At 32.8% G+C, this 18289-nt stretch overlaps 1 protein-coding gene across 1 annotated transcript in view; it reads left to right on the top strand.

The window, feature by feature from the left end:
- The window catches only part of LOC308639744 (uncharacterized protein), a 121393-nt gene that overhangs the window by 83438 nt on the left and 19666 nt on the right, over positions 1 to 18289 (top strand). Inside the window, exon 5 of the mRNA XM_081278038.1 lies at positions 6641 to 6712. Within this exon, the coding sequence (XP_081134164.1) occupies positions 6641 to 6712 (72 nt within the window). The remainder of the gene's footprint in view (positions 1 to 6640; positions 6713 to 18289) is intronic.

Genomic DNA, 18289 nt, shown 5'->3' on the forward strand with positions numbered 1-18289 from the left:
TGAAAATGTTTATTATTTGCATAATGAGTCTTTCTTGGTAGAGCATCACATGTAGGCATCCCAAGCTGATCCAAAAATATTTTGAGAGAGTAGAAATATGAGACCAGCTTGGCTTTTCTGGTAGTTACACACTGAGGCTGACTTTAAGGTTCCAGCAAAAAAGTAAGAGGAAAAATGGTAAAAACTATCTGCAGTCAAATATAAAAAAGGGAATCTGATTCCTTATTATCCTTATTAAAGGATATCTTGTCCTACTTGATTGTATGTAAGTCTATATAAGGAAAATGAAGTATGTGTGCTACTAGACCAGGTCTTCACTTCAGTTTCCAAAATATTTCCTAAGCATAATTTCTCAAGGGACCCACACAAACACACATAGAGATCCCCTCTGATCCCATTTCTATCCTCCAATTCTGATTTGATTCCCTTCTCTTTTATGTTATAAATAGAGTTAAGTGAGGATATGTAGAGAAAAAGAGAACATAGGGGCTGGGTGTGGTGGTACACACCTGTAATCCCAGTGGCTTTGGAGGATGAGATGGAAGGATCATGAGTTCAATGCCAGCCTCAGCAATGACGAGGCATTTAGCATCTCACTAAGACCCTGTCTTTAAGTAAAATACATAATAGGGCTGGAGTGTGACTCAATGGTTGAGTGCCCCTGAGTTCATCCATGGTACTAAGAGAGAGAGAGAGAGAGAGAGAGAGAGAGAGAGAGAGAGAGAGAGAGAGAGAGAGAGAGAATATAAACTCATTACTTTATATGTATTTTTTCCAGACTCCAGTTATTATAAATAATTTGCAGTTGAAAAAGGTCCAAAATTCTTGATTAAGTTATTTAAGGAAACTCAAACTCAAAATGAGATTCAAATTGGCTTAAGGTCCTATCCAAAGAATTTATAAATGGATAACTAATCAATTAAGGAAGAAGATATGGAAACACTATATTAAGCTTTGGTTCATAACCCAAATATCAATAGAATATTCCTTTCCTCCAATAAGACATGCTTGCTTATGAAGTAAAAGTTATAATATTATTGATGAATATTTATGTCTACACCTGCTAAACAGAATATTAAAGTGAGGAATAAATATTTGTAAGATAAATATGCAAAAGATAAAATATTGCACAGTAGTTTCAATTTATTTATATATGAGGACAGTGACGTACTAATGTCAAAAATCATCATATATATCTATTCATATAAATAAAAAATTTAAGTATTAGCATTGAATTTTCACTTCAGAATATCAGTGAATTTTTGTTCCAAAAATTTTTTTCATGTTTTCTATGAAGTATTTTTATCTACTGCTAACTATGGTTATGTGGTCTAAATTTTCCTTTCTATTAAAAAAATATTAAATTCATGCCCTTAAAATGAGCTATTCTTCTACACTATATAACAAAGATACTAATATTGATTCTGTGATATTCAACTATAGAGAAGAAAATATATCTATTCAGATTTGTTTCCTAATTTATGAGTACATAATAAATTTAAATTTCTATTTTAAATCAGATAAATTACAAATACTTCATATAATAAACTAATTACAATAAAATAATTCTTATGTAAAAAAAGAACACATGGGCTGGGGATGTGGTTCAAGCGGTAGCGCGCTCGTCTGGCACATGTGCGGCCCGGGTTCGATCCTCAGCTCCACATACAAACAAAGATGCTGTGTCCGCCGAGAACTAAAAAATAAATATTAAAAATTCTCTCTCTCTCTCTCTCTCTCTCTCTCTCTCTCTCTCTCTTTAAAAAAAAAGAACACATGAGCTTTTTTAAAAAAGTTGTGATCTTTCTTGGACAAAGTATATCTAAAATAATGATTTCTTCAGTGAGAACATATGACTTAGAATTGATCAGGAATGACACAAAACTGTAGAATAGTTTATACAGTAGAATACAGTTATTTCAAGGGTCATCATGTATTTTGGGGGGATTTTATGTTTTTATAGTACATTATAGTTTCATTTTTGACACATTCATAAATGCCTAAAACATTATTTTCCCCATTTCAATCCCCAGACTACTTCCTTCCCTCCACTCCTTGCTCCTGGAGTCCCTTAACTCTACTCTATTGATCTTCCTTGTATTAATTTATTTTTAATTGTTGCATTCTAGTTAAATGTAAAAGTGGAATTCACTGTGGTATATTCATAAATGCAAATAACAGAATTTGGTCAATTTCATTCTGTAGTTCCTCCCCTTTCACATCCTTCCTCCTTCCCCCTCAATCCCCCTCTTCTACTCTACTGTTCCTCTTTCTATTTTTGAGATCCATTTCTCAAACCTTGACTTTCTGATTCTAGCTTATTTCACTCAGTGTGATGTTCCCCACATTAAGGAGCATGGTGTGTTTGTAGTTGATGACAGATAAGTATAAGTATCCACACTTTTTATTGTTATTTCATACTACTTCATTAGTTTTCATTTAGATAAACCACATCCTGAACCTAGAATAGGTTGAATTAACTAACTTGGGAGTTTGGGTTTTTTTTTGTTTTTGTTTTTGTTTGTTTGTTTTTGTATTTTTGGTATCAAGGATTGAACTCAGGGGCACTCAGACACTGAGCCACATCCCCAGCCCTATTTTGTGTTTTACTTATTGTCAGGGTCTCACTGAGTTGCTCAGTACATCGCTGTTGCTGAGGCTGGCTTTGAACTTATGATCCTCCTGATTCAGGCTCCCAAGCCGTTGGGATTACAGTCAAGAGCCACTGAACCTGGCAAATTATCTAATTTGTAACATCACAATTCCCTTTTTCTTTCAGAAACAACCTGAGTACTTTAAGCTACAAGAGTAACTTTGAATTTCCCCTGCTGCATTGTATCACTTAATTGTTAAATTTCTCAAATTTAGTTGTCATTCAGTGTTTGTAAAAACACTTTGTCAATAGCAATTTATACTTATTATGTAAAACAAAAGCATAGGAACATAGTGCTTTAAAATATTTAAAATTAGGGAAAGAGAACACTGAAAAATTGAAGGATTCAACTATAATCGAAGTTGTAAAATTGCTATGGAAAATATTCACTAAATGTAATTTAAATACAGGGTAAAAACAAAAGGTGTGAAGGCTGAACAGCATATATTCTTACATGAGTCACTGGATGTTTTAGTTTTAAAGCAGCAAATTCAAACACGTAAGTGAGAATAGTAAATGTTGTGTTTCCAATGTTTGACCTAATGACAGAGAATGTGTGGGGAGAAAATTACTAAGTAATAAAGGTCAGCTGCTATTGATGCAGCAAAACCCTCTTTTAAAAATATCTAAAGCTAGGTAAATTACAGGAGAATGTGTTTTTGTGATGAGCTAATAAATAGAGTAGAAGCAAGATTGTTGAGAATGAGATAGGTTTTTGTATAAATGCAAACTACAGAAATATCTCTATAATGTTATTACTTTGTTCTATATAAATATTTGTCCTTAAGTTATTTTTGATACTCTCTGAAATAATTCTGCCAATAAAACTAGTCTTCAGATGTATTAGCAAGAAAATAGAAGATCAGTGACACCTGTAATCCTAGTGGCTCAGGAGGCTGAGACAGGAGGATCAAAAGTTCAAAGCTAGCCTCAACAAGGCCCTGAGCAATTCAATGAGACCCTGTCTCTAAATTAAAAAAAAATATCAAAAGGGGGCTGGGGATGTAACTCAGAGGTTAAGCACCCTTGGTTTCAATCCCCAGTACCAAAAAGAAAGAAAATAGACTGGTGAGTGATACACATGACAACTAACATGGGCCTGGCACCTATATTATTTGCTAGATTGTTAAGTTATCTTGCTGTAGACTTCTGACTGGACCTGTGCAAACCAACAACAAATTAAAATCATTTTCCATATCCATATGCCATTCTTAATCATGGGAATTTTTAATTAAAAAAGTAAATTTGAAGAGAGTTTCAGCCTAAACCATATTTATACAATCTTAAGTGGCTATTTTGATTTCCTGAAAAGGTAAAGCGAATTGTATTAGCAGAGTTCTACAGTGACCTTTTTTAAGCAAGTAAACAGAAACGCTGCTTTTTTGTCTTCCCATCATTTCATAAAAGAAAAGAAGTAATATATTCCTGCATATACACCATATAAACCACAAACTATAGCTGAATTTAAGATGGAAAATTCAACACTTATATAGATAAATGCTTCATCCCAGAAGAGGCATAGCAGGAAAGTGGATTTCTGTATATCTATCATTGGGTTAGTGATAGAGGTTCAGAAATTTAAAAGGTTATCAGTGAGAGGAAAGTGTAAGCTATTAACCATAAGCAAGGTGAAACCCATGAAGGTAAATGATTCAGGAAAAAGAGTGATTAGTATTTCTTCAATTCCTATTCTTTAATGCAAAGTTCATTTACCAAATTGGATGTATGTCAGATTTTAATGAAATAAGTACTTCAAATAATTATAAACAGAAATATATATACAGACCCCAAAACATTTTGAATTAATGAATGACACACCTGAATTGATTAGAAAGGAGAAAGTTACACATTTCACCATGCATTTCTATGTATTTAATGCAGGATTACAGAGAATACCTCACCCATCATTTTTACTAGAATCAAAACTAGAAACCTAAATATTTTATGCCTGAGTGGCAATGTTTTACACTGATATGTACCAATACCTTTTTGAGAACTGCAGCTTTTATACAAAAGTTGCTGTCCTTTAAAAATAGTCCCCCTCCCATTTTTCCCCATGTATTTTATGCCAGATACTATATGCTAAGTATTTTCCATACACTATTTCTTCAAATACTGCCAACAATCCTGTGAGCATTATTCTACGACAGATGAGAAAACTTCAAGGTTAATTTGCCCAATTCATTCAGCTAGGAAATGACAGTCAGAATTTGAGCAAGCTTAAGCTCTTGTTTTTGTTTGCAGTATTGGGGAGTGAACCCAGGGCCTTACACAATCCCCCCCCCTTTTTTTTCCTGTGGTGCTGTAGATTGAACCCAGGTCCTTGTGCATGCGAGGCTAAGCAAACACTTTACCACTAAACCATACACTCAGCCCCAAAGCTTGAGCTCTTAACTCCACATCATGCTACCATAAACTTTAAAAAATATATATGCCCTGATAAAAAAGAAAATTTAGGCTTCTCTTGAAGGATGTAACTTTAATTTATCTTATTATATATACTTAACAGAGTCATAGACATTTAAATTTCAGAAGAGACTTTCTTAATCAAGGCCAACATCTCTATTTTATAGACAAGTAATTTTAGAAGTGTTCCACCAGTAAAAGTATGGTGCCTGAAATACTATCTACTTAACAGAAATATACTACATTGAAAAATATTTAATTAACTGGAAATTCATACTAAATTGAGGGAAATATCCTTATAAATGAAAAACAGTGTCATGGTCCTCATTCCTTGCTACAATGGAGTGCAATTGTGGGAATGAGGTAGTTATAGGAAAAGCTGTTGCTATATAGAAAGATATCAGGAAATTCTCAGTCCTGTAAAGTGGCTTATAGTAACTATAAGACAGCCATCAGAAGTTTAAGTTGCTAGGGAGATGATCAAAAACAATGTTGTATTTGTTGAGAAAAGATTGCTGTAGGAATTATGCACATGTTTATTTTTTGACCAAAAAATTTTCCCATTTTTCCATGGGAAAATACTTGTCTGTTTATTCATTTACTTCTGGGAATCTTAAACCATGAAATTTATTATTCGATGCATAGAGGATTTACACATAAATTTTATGACAATTCTAGTGAATTTTTTATTTCAAGTGTATGAAATTATAGTGCAATTAGCAAATAGGACATTAGGATTGATATGAATTAAAAAAAAACACTTCAGTGAATTAAGGGAGTTAATTCCTCAGAAAAATAATATCAAATAATAATTTTACTATTGAGGCAAGTTTAGCTCTCTATTGAAAGGGGTCTCTCTCTCTCTCTCTCTCTCTCTCTCTCTCTCTCTCTCTCTCTCTCTCTCTCTCTCTCCCCCATATAGAAAGATAAATAGATAGGGAAAATTCCATAGGCTTGGATACATCATTTGTTTTGGTAACTCATGAACTCATAGAAAGAAGATAGACATATTTACCTATGTTTGCATATGCCAATGGAAAAATATGTTGACATTTGAAAGAACCATTAGGGAAGAACCTAATTTTCCTGCAGAAATGTAGAATCTAATCAATATTATTAAATCATCATATTTTGCCCCTTTAATGCTGTGACATTGCATTTAAAATGGGGCTGGGATTGTGCACAGCAGTAGAGTGCTCAGTGGTAGAGCACTTGCCTAGCAAGTGTGAGGCGCTGGGTTCAATCCTCAGCACCACATATAAATAAATAAATAAAATAAAGATATTGTGTCCAACTACAACTAAAAAAATACGTAAAAAAAACAAGAGATTTCTTAATCTTCTAAGAAACAAACATAGAACATTCTCTAATTGCTGAACTTAAAATCAGTGTCTTAATTCAATCTCAGTCACTTATATATTATCTTTAACAAGTCATTTTACCTTTCTAGACTTGATTTAAATGCAAACTAAGATTTTTTACTAGGTGGTTACTGGAACCCTATTGTGGATTACAGCATTAAATGCTTCAATGATTGTTGAAAGAAATATGAACTCTCTGCTTTTTTTCTTTTTCCCCTAGTGCTTTCCAAGCTACCCATGCAAGAATCAAGAATTTCTATTTTGCTGCTGAGTGCTCAGATGAGATGAATTAGTAAGTGATTTTTACTCATTTATCAATTCAATATATATTTATTGAACCTCAATTATGTGGTAGTACCATATATATCCAGAGAAAACAATGACTTTTTTTTGAAAAAGTAAAATTATTTTATCTTAATCCTAATTCAGCTTAGTGTACTGAGAAGAGCTATATTAACTGATAGAAGGCCAGCATGCTGGAATGTGGAGATAAAGGAGCAGCATGATATGAGATAAGGCTACAGAGGCAGGTATCATCCAGACTTCAAAGTCCATATAAACTATCAAGTTAAGGATTTTAGTCTATTTCAAGTCCACAATCAGCAAGTAAAACTTGCTTAGAAAGAGGTAATAATATCAAGGCACAAATTGAACAAAGGAGCAAAGGGAATGTGTAGAGATAGGAATAAAGGCTTACTTGGGATAGAATGGTGGCAATAAAAGGGGAAAAAAGTAGATTTATTCAAGATATCTTTAGGAAGTAAAACCACACCCTTGGCTATAGCAATTGACTGAGAGAAGTTTCAAAGATTATTACTAGGATTCTGGTTTGTGTATCATGATAAATTTCATTGTAATTTTCAATGAGATAGCAAGCACTGGACAAATATCATGTTTCTGGGACAAGAATGTAATTTTGGTCCATGGACATGCAGAGTTTGGGCTCCCTTTGAGACATCCTGTGGAGTTTTAATTAGGCAAGTCTTCTGATTCTAGAGCTTAGATAGAAGGAATGAAGTAGAGATTTAATATGGAAATCATCAGTATTTATATGGTACTTAAAGCCATAGACATAAGCTGAGAAGAATTAGGACTAGTTCTAAAACTTGAGTGTGCAGCTGGGCACGGAAGGGCATGCCTGTAACACCAGCAGTTAAGGAGGCTAAGACAGGAGGATCATGAATTCAAAGCCAGCCTCACAAAAAGTGAGGCACTAAGCAACTCAGTGAGACCTTGTCACTAAATAAAATATAAAACAGGGCTGGGGATGTGGCTCAGTGGTTGAGTGCCCCTGAGTTCAATCCCTATACGGAAAAAAAAAAAAAAAAGAAAGAAACCCAAAACTTGAGTGTGCAGATCCTGGAGACCTTATTAAAAGACAAATTCCCTGTAGTTTTTGATTCATTGGGTATAGTGCAGAGGGTGAGAATTCACCTAACAAGCCTCTGAGTGATGATGGTGGTATTCTCAGGACTCTGAGAACCACTGGCTTAGAGAAAAGGGTATAGAATTGCAACATTTTATAGCTGACTAAAGCCTGGAAAGCAGACAAACAGAAAATTCAGAAGATAGGTGGAATTGCAGTGATACTATAGCATAATATTTTTTATACTCCTAGAATTCTGTAGCAGAGATGTAAAAGCACAACTTACAGTAGTGTGTCCTTACAGAAGGAAAATGTTGCACTTTCTGAATCAGGGGTTGGTTTTATACCTGCAGCTTATTTGCATATGAGATGTTGATCCCAGAGATTATAGTATATAAAAATATCTGTAGATATAAGCCTAAGTGCCCATGTCCCATAACTTATCAATGTTCTTGTCCAAAATGTGCCTTATTTTAATGAACAGATATTTCAAATAGGGTTGTCTATTATCCATTTTATCATATTTCTCAATGTAAAACTAAAAACCAGATGACTTTGAACATTTTACACAAAGTATCCACTCAGCATTCATCAGTAATCTTTATGCTTTCAATGATATTTAAGTCTATAACATGAATGCCCCCAATGACCCATGTTCTCTATCCATACCCTATCTGCCTTTAATTTCCATTCAGTTAATACCTTCAGGGAATTAAGTCACTGATTGGGTTAAGGCTCTCAACCCATTCATTTCTCCTCTAAACCTCCTTGCATTGTCTCACACATGAGCTTTTGGGGGAAACCAACTATATAAACCATAACTGAAGTGAAAATAAATTTCCCTGGAAATTTCATTGTGTTATTATTAAGTCATTAGGAATAAATATTTATATTGATAGACAAAAAAGACTACAGCATGAAAAAAGGTATACTATAAGCCATTGTCCTGTATTGTAAGAAAGTCTTGGGGAATGTTTGACAATGACATTGTTTGTATATATGAACAACTATATATTGTTTAAATGCTTTTTTGTTTTGTTTTGTTTTGTATTTTTGGGGGGGTACCAGACATTGAACCCAGGGGAACTTACCCACTGAGCCACATTCCTACCCCTTTTTAATATTTTATTTAGAGGCAGGGTCCCACTGAGTTTCTTAGGGCCTTGCTAAGTTGCTGAGAGCAGCTTTGAACTCACGATCCCACTTGGCCTTCTGAGTCAATTGTTTGAATAGTTTAACATGCATTTTCTTGAGTTTTGGAGAATGCCAAATAAAATTGACAAACCATTTCTTGGTTACCTTGATCATTCTACTGTCCATAAACTGACTGCAGCTCTGTGCCATGAGTGAGTTTAAACTATATCAAGCCTTCAAGTAGATCATATTGAGTCTCTTTGTATATTAAGCACAGTCTCTATGGAATGGATGTGTGCAGTTTTCCCTTTGAAGCAAAATATCCAGGTGGCTGGGCGCCTTGGCACATGCCTATAATCCTAGCAGTTCTTAAGGCTGACTCCAGAGGATCAAAGCCAGCCTCAGCAAAAAAAAAAAAAAAAAAAAAAAAAAAAAAAAAGGGTGCTAAAAATTCAGTGAGACCCTGTCTCTAAATAAAATACAAAATAGGGCTGGGGATGTGGCTCAGTGGTCTAGTGCCCCTAAATTCAATCTCCAGTATCCCCCCCCCAAAAAAAATCATGTAAATAAAATATGCTCTATAAGACATTTAATTCCAATTAGATAAACTTTACTGATATTTTTAACTACATATGCAGATTTTAAACTGTGTTGACTAGTGTCATCAATGAACCTTTGACTATAACAGGCTCTTGTATTAATGTTTAATTAAAATTAAAATTATCTATAATTTCAAAGGGAAAATTGCATATGTTTTTATTCAACATGCCAGAAGGAACGGATGGTCTTCCTTTAGTTGAGTTTATATAGCTCACTCTCAATTTTAATTACTTTAAATTTTATATCACATTGCTACTGTCTATAATTCATGCCTCTGAGATCCAAGTACAAAAATATTTTTACTGTATGGAGAAAAAAATCTTCTTTTTCTTCCTTTCTTTTTTTTTCTTTTTCTTTTCTTTTTCTTTTTTCTTTTTTCTTTTTTTTTTGAACCAGGGATTGAACTGAGGGGCACTTGGCCACTGAGCTACATCCCCAACCCTATTTTTTATTTTGATTTAGAGACAGGTCTCACTGAGTTACTTAGTGCCTTGCTGTTGCTGAGGCTGGCTTTCAACTCATGCTCCGCCTGCCTCAGCCTCCTCTGCCACTGGGATTGTAGACATGTGCAACTGTGCTCAGCAATAGCCTCCTTCTTGACAGCACAAAAGTAATAACTTTTTATAAGAAGAAAATAAAATTCTCACAATTATCAGAAGGGCTACGTGAATATCCCTAGAGAATGGCATAATTATTCATAACAAGAAGCCCCCTGGAAAAACATTGAAAAATATACAGATGTGAAAACAATAAATATGTTCTATTCTGTCAAGAAGTAAAGTAGGGCTATTATTTGGCATTTGGAAGAAAATTGGGATTAAAAGTAGAGTTTTGTTTTGGGGTTGGGGTTGTGGCTCAGCGGTAGAGCACTTACCTCACATGTGCAAGGCCCTGGGTTAGCTCCTCAGCACCACATAAAAATAAATAAATAAAATAAAATAAAGGTATTGTGTCCAACTACAACTAAAAAATAATTTTTTTAAAGTAGAACTTTGTTTTATATAAGGGAAAAGATAGGGATATGTTTACAGGCTAAAATAAAACAATAATAAGAAGAGATTAAAGATAATGATGTTAAGCAAATAGCAGTTGAAACTAAGTGAAACATGAGAGAATGACATCAAGGGCAGTATATACAGTGGAAATTAAGTTATAAAAAGGAGTAAAGAATCGGTAAGGGTGCAAGGAAGTTTGCCAAAATGTTAGGAATCATGGATGATCATGCTGTTTCCCATTTATTGTCTTCATAAAGAAGGAGGCAAGATGCTCTGAAAAAGTTAAACCTTTTAAAAAACTGTTTAAACGACACATCAAAGGGTAAATTTGGGTTTATAGTATTGCTTGTTTGTTTTTAATCCCATTCATTAATCCCATTTAATTCATTTAATCCCATTCACTGTGAATAACAGAACTGAACCTTACTGAATGTTTGCACTGAACACCATGAAAACAATGTTTCAAAGGAAAAGCTGTTTTTCCCAGGAAATTAATAGAAATGCCTCATTCTTTTCACAGTACAAGCATAACCTAACTGCATATATTCTACAGTCAGTATGTCAAAAGTCAAACTATTAAAGAATCAAATAATCTTAATATCTGCTTTTTTTCACACCATAATACTTATTTAATCTTCTAGTCAAAGAAATATTAGAGCTATTTCATAATAAATATTGATTGAATTGGAATATTCATATTATGTTAAGATATGAAATGAGAGTTGAGATATCTTCTAAATAATTTTCCAGGAATTTTATGTAATTTAAAAATATATCAAGAATCATTTACTTAAAATTAGGTATCTGTAGTGTATTGTTTTTTCTTGAAAACATTTCATATTTGGTGAGTGATTTTATTGGACAAATGAAAGAAGAGGAATATAGAGTGTTTCAATTAAAATAAATATGTCTCTACATAGAAACATCATAATTAACTTCAAATATACAACTAGAAAATGAAAATTATATCTCACTGATTTGTTACATTTTTCCCTTGGAAAGTGAATGAGATGAAATAATTTGAAAAGATAATAATAACTATTGAATAAAACAATACTATTTAAGAGATCATGAATAAATTATAACCTAAATTAACACAATTCCTATCATCTAAACTATGATGTAATAATATGTGGAAAGGCATATAAAGTAAATTTGATTTTCCTGTAATAGCAAACCATATCAAATATGATTTTCATTTAAATAAAATTTAATACATATTTAGATAAAACATTTTCAAAGATTGTGGTATCCTCTTCATTTTAAAATATGTAAATATCAGGACAATGATTGAATTAAGTATTGTGCCCCAGATATGGCAATTCCTTTTAAGACTTTGTATAACTCTGATTTTCCCACTTCATGTGCATAACATTTTTTAATTAAATGAGGTATAATATTTTCACTGAAATAGATTTTAAATTTAAACATTATGCAACACAAACTTATTAGGTTATCACAGTATTAAACAGGTTCATTTAAACTTAAAACAAAAGAGGCAACACTCTGCATAGGATTGACAGGTTTATAGTATTGCTTGTTTGTTTTTAATCCCATTAGCTCCATAAAAAGAAAAAAAAATATTCACACATACATAGGTAACAAAGGTTGTCATGTTCTCTTGTCATGATTAAGGTGTTTGGGTCAGGTTCATCTGTTATTTTTCTAACAAATCTAAGTGAATATTGAATTTAAAAAGAACAACAAAATCATGTTGAACAATCAAATCAGTACAAATGCTTGATCCTCTGGGTGGTATTACTTATAAAGACTCAGCAATTGTAGCAGACAAAATTATTCTCAATAGTTGATTAATTTCAACATATGAAGTCATTACAGAAAGTCTGCATGCCTTTTTGTTTCTATTTGTCAAGTCAATCATTACTTCTCTGTAGAACAGGAAATATAAAGGTTAATAACCACAGCTAGAAGCTACTTATCCTGTAAGTAAAGCTTATTTGATTAGTGGGATAAACTAAAACATTTCAGCAAATCTTTCTATGTGCTTTTAAAATGAAGTAGAAGATAATTGAATCTTCTTAGTCTTTTGGTTATTAACACAGGATGATAAATACCCTGGCAATAAAGAGGAAAGACAGATAAGATTAAGTAACTTACCAGAAAAAAAGAAAGCATTTGCTTTATCTATAAATTACAATATAAAACAGAAAACCAAAATCAAGAAGAAAGAGTGTCTCAAGATAAAAATCACTGAATAAATAGTTTGGATATTAATCTTAAGGAAAAGATGAAGGAAAGCTAATAGAATTCATATTTTATATTTAAATTAATCTTTTAATATACTAGAAATCTCAGTCTAAGAAACAAAAATATTTTATTAGTCTCTACCAATATGTTATCCAATTTATTTAAACACCAAAATATATAATATGTTGACACAAAGGAATCAAGCAATTTAATATGTAAATGAAAAACCATTTAGATGCACTAGTTGTTAACTTACCTAGCCACCAGTTTTAATCAAATTGGAAGAATTATTGGAACTGCAGACATGGTTTTGGTTGTTTGCCTTGATTTAGAAGTTCTTATGGATATATTAAACTTGTCACATTACTCTATGCCTCTCTGTAAGGAAGTTTATGATATTTATTCCATGTTATAATTTGCCTTACACTTTCAAATTATACAATTTGAACCACTGAGTTTAAAATAATAATATTGTTAATTTTAAGTCATACAATTGTTTTCTCTGGCCACATGCAATTAAACTAGAAACAAACAAAGATGTCTGGAAAACCTTCAAATATTCAAATACAAAATAACTCACCTCTAAATAACCCATAGTCCTGTGAAGAAAACAAAATGAAAATTAGATGTACTTTGAACTGAAGGAAATAAAAACAGTACATATCAAAATATATGAGATGTTGGGGCTGGGGATGTGGCTCAAGTGGTAACGCGCTCGCCTGGCATGCAGGGGGCACTGGGTTCGATCCTCAGCACCACATAAAAAAATAAAATAAAAATGTTGTGTCCACCGAAAACTGAAAAATAAATATTAAAAAAAAATTCTCTCTCTCTCTCTCTCTCTCTCTCTCTCTCTCTCTCTCTCTCTCTCTCTTTAAAAAAATATATGAGGGCTGGGGATGTGGCTCAGCGGTAGCGCGCTCGCCTGGCATGCGTGAGGCCCGGGTTCGATCCTCAGCACCACATACAAACAAAGATGTTGTGTCCGCCGAGAACTAAAAAAAAAATAAATAAATATTAAAAATTCTCTCTCTCTCTCTCTCTCTCTCTCTCTCTCTCTCTCTCTCTCTCTCTCTCTCCTCTCTCACTCTCTCTTTAAAAAAAATATATGAGATGTTATTTAAAAAGTACTTAAGCTAGGCTAATCATGGTGGTGTAACACAAAGCATGAATGGGTGGGTTCTTTGTCTAGCAAATTCCCTTATTCACAAAATTAAGAGAAGAGAGTCCAACATTGTGGTCTGACACATCTGCTGGGGGGAGAAAGCAATGCAGATTGGGGTTTACTTGGCGGTTGGCCATTGCTAGGGTTAGGGACAAGGGTAACTTATCCCCTCAGGAGGCTACTATTCGCAACATAGTTACACACAGCCCACAGACAGCTCCTGACACCAAATTTCAAAAAAATAATTGCAAGGGCTACAAAGAAATAGAAAAAACATGGCCCCAAAAAATAATCAAATAAAACTCTGAAAATCAACCCTAAATATTCATATCTATATGCTGCCTGACAAAAATTCTAAGGTGCTAAGTAATTTTTTGAAAGAAACACAAAAAATCTAAATGAACTCTGGAAAATTATTGTGCATGAACAAAGTCAGAATGTCACGAAAAAGAAACTACAAAAAATAACCAGCAGAAATTCTTGAACTGAAAAATGCAAAAGTGAACTGAAAAATGTATTAAAGGTATTCAGCAGCAGACTTTCTCAGGTGAAAGAAAGAATCACTCAACTGAAGAAATATTAATTGAAATCATTGAGTTAGAGGAGCAAAAAAGAAAAAAAATAGAACAAAGGAAAGCAAGAAGACCAAGGGGTGGGTGGAAATTATCAACCCAAACAATGTACTAATTGCTGGAATATCAGAAGGAAAAGAGCAAGAGAAAAGAGGGATGAATGCAAATTTGAAGAATAGCTGAAAACTCCCTGAATCTGAGAGAATAAATGAACATACGGATTCAAAAAGCTCTAAGAATTGCAACAAGGAAAACTAAAAATATACATGCATAAACATTGATACTAAACTGTAAAAAAATTTAAAATCATGAAAGCATCCATTGAAAAATTATTCATCACACAGGAGCTTTCATAAGATTATCAGTACATTTCTCAGAAGAAACCTGGTAGGCTACAAGGGAGTAAAAGGTCATTTTTAAAGTGCTGGGGGAAGTCAACCAAGAATACTGTACCTAACAAATCTGACCTTTAAAAGTAAAGAAGGAATTATGAATTTCCCACATTTAGAAAAAGCTGAAGATGTGCATTGTCTCTAAAACTACTCCACAAGAAATGCTGAAGAGATTCTTTCAATATAAAAAGAAGTAACAATAGCAATAGCATAAATCCATATGAAAATAGAAAGTTCTTTGGTAAAGGTAATTACACAGATATAATAACCTATGTTACTATAATTTGGGTGCACAAATTCACTTATAATTCTTATAGAAAATTTAAATTTTAAAATATTTTAAAATTATAAATCTATATTAATGGATAAAATATATTGATATAACTTGTGACATCAATAACAAAATGGTAGCTGGAAGCTGCAAAGGAGTATAGAGGAGTTTTCTTTATTTTCACACCTTTATTGGTGCATTATACTTCTACATATGGATGGAATTTGTTGTTACATATTTGTACATGCACAGCACACAATATAACAGTATTATTTGGCCATATTTTTATGTTTTGGTTGTTAATGGACTTTTATTTTATTTATTTGTATGTGGTGCTGATAATTGAACCCAGTGCATGCTTGGCAAGCACTCTGTCACTGAGCTACAACACCAGCCCCTATTTGGCCATTTATAATTGTGATGGAAATTAAGTAGTCATCAATATAAAATATAATATTAAACTTTAAGACATGATAAGACAATTCCAATGATAACCACAAAGAAAATATCTAAAGAACATATATAAAATGATTCAAAAATGGAATCAAAGCATTCACTATAAAATAGTCAATGGAATGCAAAGGAAAGCAGGAAGAAAGAAAAAGAAGAACAAAATAACTACAAGTCAATTAATAAAATGGCAAAATAAACCCCTTCATATCAGTAAAATTACTTTAAATGAATTAAACTACACAATCAAAAGACATTGGCTGAATGGATGTTTTATAAAAATGGTTGCAACTATATTGTCTATAAAAAATTCTCTATAGATCTCAGGACACACAATAGAGGAAAGTTAAAGAAGGAAAAAGCATCCCATGCAAATGTAAATAAATGAAAAAAGTGATAGTCAAATTTATTTCAGACAAACTAGACTATAAGTCAAAAACTGTTAAAATAGCATGTTAAAACTGTTAAACATAACATGGTACAAAGACATCAGTGTTAATTTACAAGAAGTTATGACAATTATAAATATCTATGCACTAAACATCATATCTCCTAAATACATGAAGCACATGTGACATAGTTCAAGGGAGAAATAGAAAACAAAATAATAATAGAAGGAGACTTCCATACCACAACTGTAAATAATGAATAGAAGAACCAAACAACATAAATAAGGAAGGAGGACATTAACAACACTATGGATCATTTGGGCTAACAGACAAGTGCAGAATACTTTACCCCAAAATAACAGAAGAATATATTTTTCTATAGAACATTCTCCAGAATAGGCCACTTATTAAGCCATGAAATAAGTCTTGGAACATTTAAAAGACAGAAAATGCTAAAAAGTACCTTTTCTTATCCAAGTGGAACAAAACTATAAATAAATAGCAGAATAAAAATTTTAAAAAACATGCAGAAATTAAACAATAGACTCTTAAAATACCCACATATATATGAAAAAAGAAGTCATAAGCAAAATTAGGAAATACCCTGAGATAAATTAAAATGAAAACATTAAAAAATTGGACTTCATCTAAATAAAAATCTGCTCTTAGATAATATTAAAAGAATTTGACACAAGCCATAGAGGAAAGAAAACATTTGTAAGCCATATATTTGATAATGTACTTGTAATGAGCAATTTTATATCATAGCAACTTTATTCATAATGGCCCCAAACTGAAAGCAATCTGAATGACCATCAACAAGTAAATGGGTAAACAAACTCTGGTGTATACACACATAGTAGAATACCATTCTGCAATAAGAACATTCAACTGATGATGCAGTCAACAATATGAACAAGTCTCAAAATAATTGCAGAAAGTGAAATAAGCCAGCTACAAAACAAATACTGCATGACTTAATAATAATTATATAAAATTCAGTCTGTTACAAAATGTGACTTGTGGTTATTGGGTATGGGATGATTAAAGGAGAGTTTACAAAGGGACACAAATAAAACTTTGGGGGAAGATGAATGTGTGCATCATCTTGATAGTTGTGATAGTTTCACAATTATATACATGTCAAATTGTACACTTAAAATGTACAGTAAGATATATGAGTTATACCTCAATAAATCTATTTTTATAAATGGATGAGAAATAGACTGTACAACTGTCCTAATATGTATTTTTCTGGAAATTTTCAAATCATCAGTATTTCAAACTTCTGAACAGTTCAGAATTTTATCTTTAGAATTTATCTTATAGTTCCTACTAGTAGCCTCTCTGATATTCCTTAAGTAACTCTTATGTCTTGTGATTCCTTATAATCTTTATTGGAGCATCTTTCCCTTTCTTAGATCAGATCACAATCTACTCTCTCATTGGACCTATCCAAAACACTTAATTAACCTTTAAGACCTATTCCCACTCCAATTCCTCAAGAATCCATGAACTGAAGCCTAACTAATTCTTGCATACTAATTTGTAGCACAGTTTTTCCCTGAATGACAACAATAACACTCAACCATATAGCAGCTTACATTGTTCAATTGGCATTATCAGTATTATCTTTTCAACAAAACATTAAGTCCTATTAAAAAAAAAAAGATTAAGTTGCCTTCTTTTATAAGGCCCATGATACCTAGGATTATTTTGAATACATGCTGATGGCATTGACTGAATGCTCCACTGAAAATTAAACTGACTGACACATCATTAACATAAGATCATTACCATAGCATGTGGATGAATGTTTGAGGATCCTTAAGCCCAAATCTATGACCTAAGCTGCCAGTTACATTCCTTTATTTTAAACCAATGGTTCTCAAAGTACTGCCCACAGGCCAGCATCATCAGCATCACGTGAAATTTGTTAGAAATACAAATTCTGGGGGCTGGGGTTGTGGCTAGGAGGTAGAGCGCTTGCCTAGCATGTGTGAGGCACTGGGTTCGATCCTCAGCACCACAGAAAAATAAAATAAAGATATTGTGTCCACCTATAACTAAAAAATAAATATTTTAAAAAAGAAATACAAATTCTGAGGCAACACCTGTTGACTGAGTCTTTAAAACTGGGTACAGTGTGTCTTAACAAACCTTCCAGAAGATTCTTATGAAGGCTTGAGTTTGAGAACCATTTTAGACACAACAACCATATTGAGCTTTATAACTTTTTTTAAAAATTTTATTTCTGGGCTGGGATTGTGGCTCAGCAGTAGAGTGCTTGTCTAGCACGTGTGAGGCCCTGGGTTTGATCCTCAGCA

The sequence above is a fragment of the Spermophilus citellus genome (genome assembly GCF_964194105.1).
Source record: "Spermophilus citellus genome assembly, chromosome: X".
Taxonomy (NCBI): domain Eukaryota; kingdom Metazoa; phylum Chordata; class Mammalia; order Rodentia; family Sciuridae; genus Spermophilus; species Spermophilus citellus.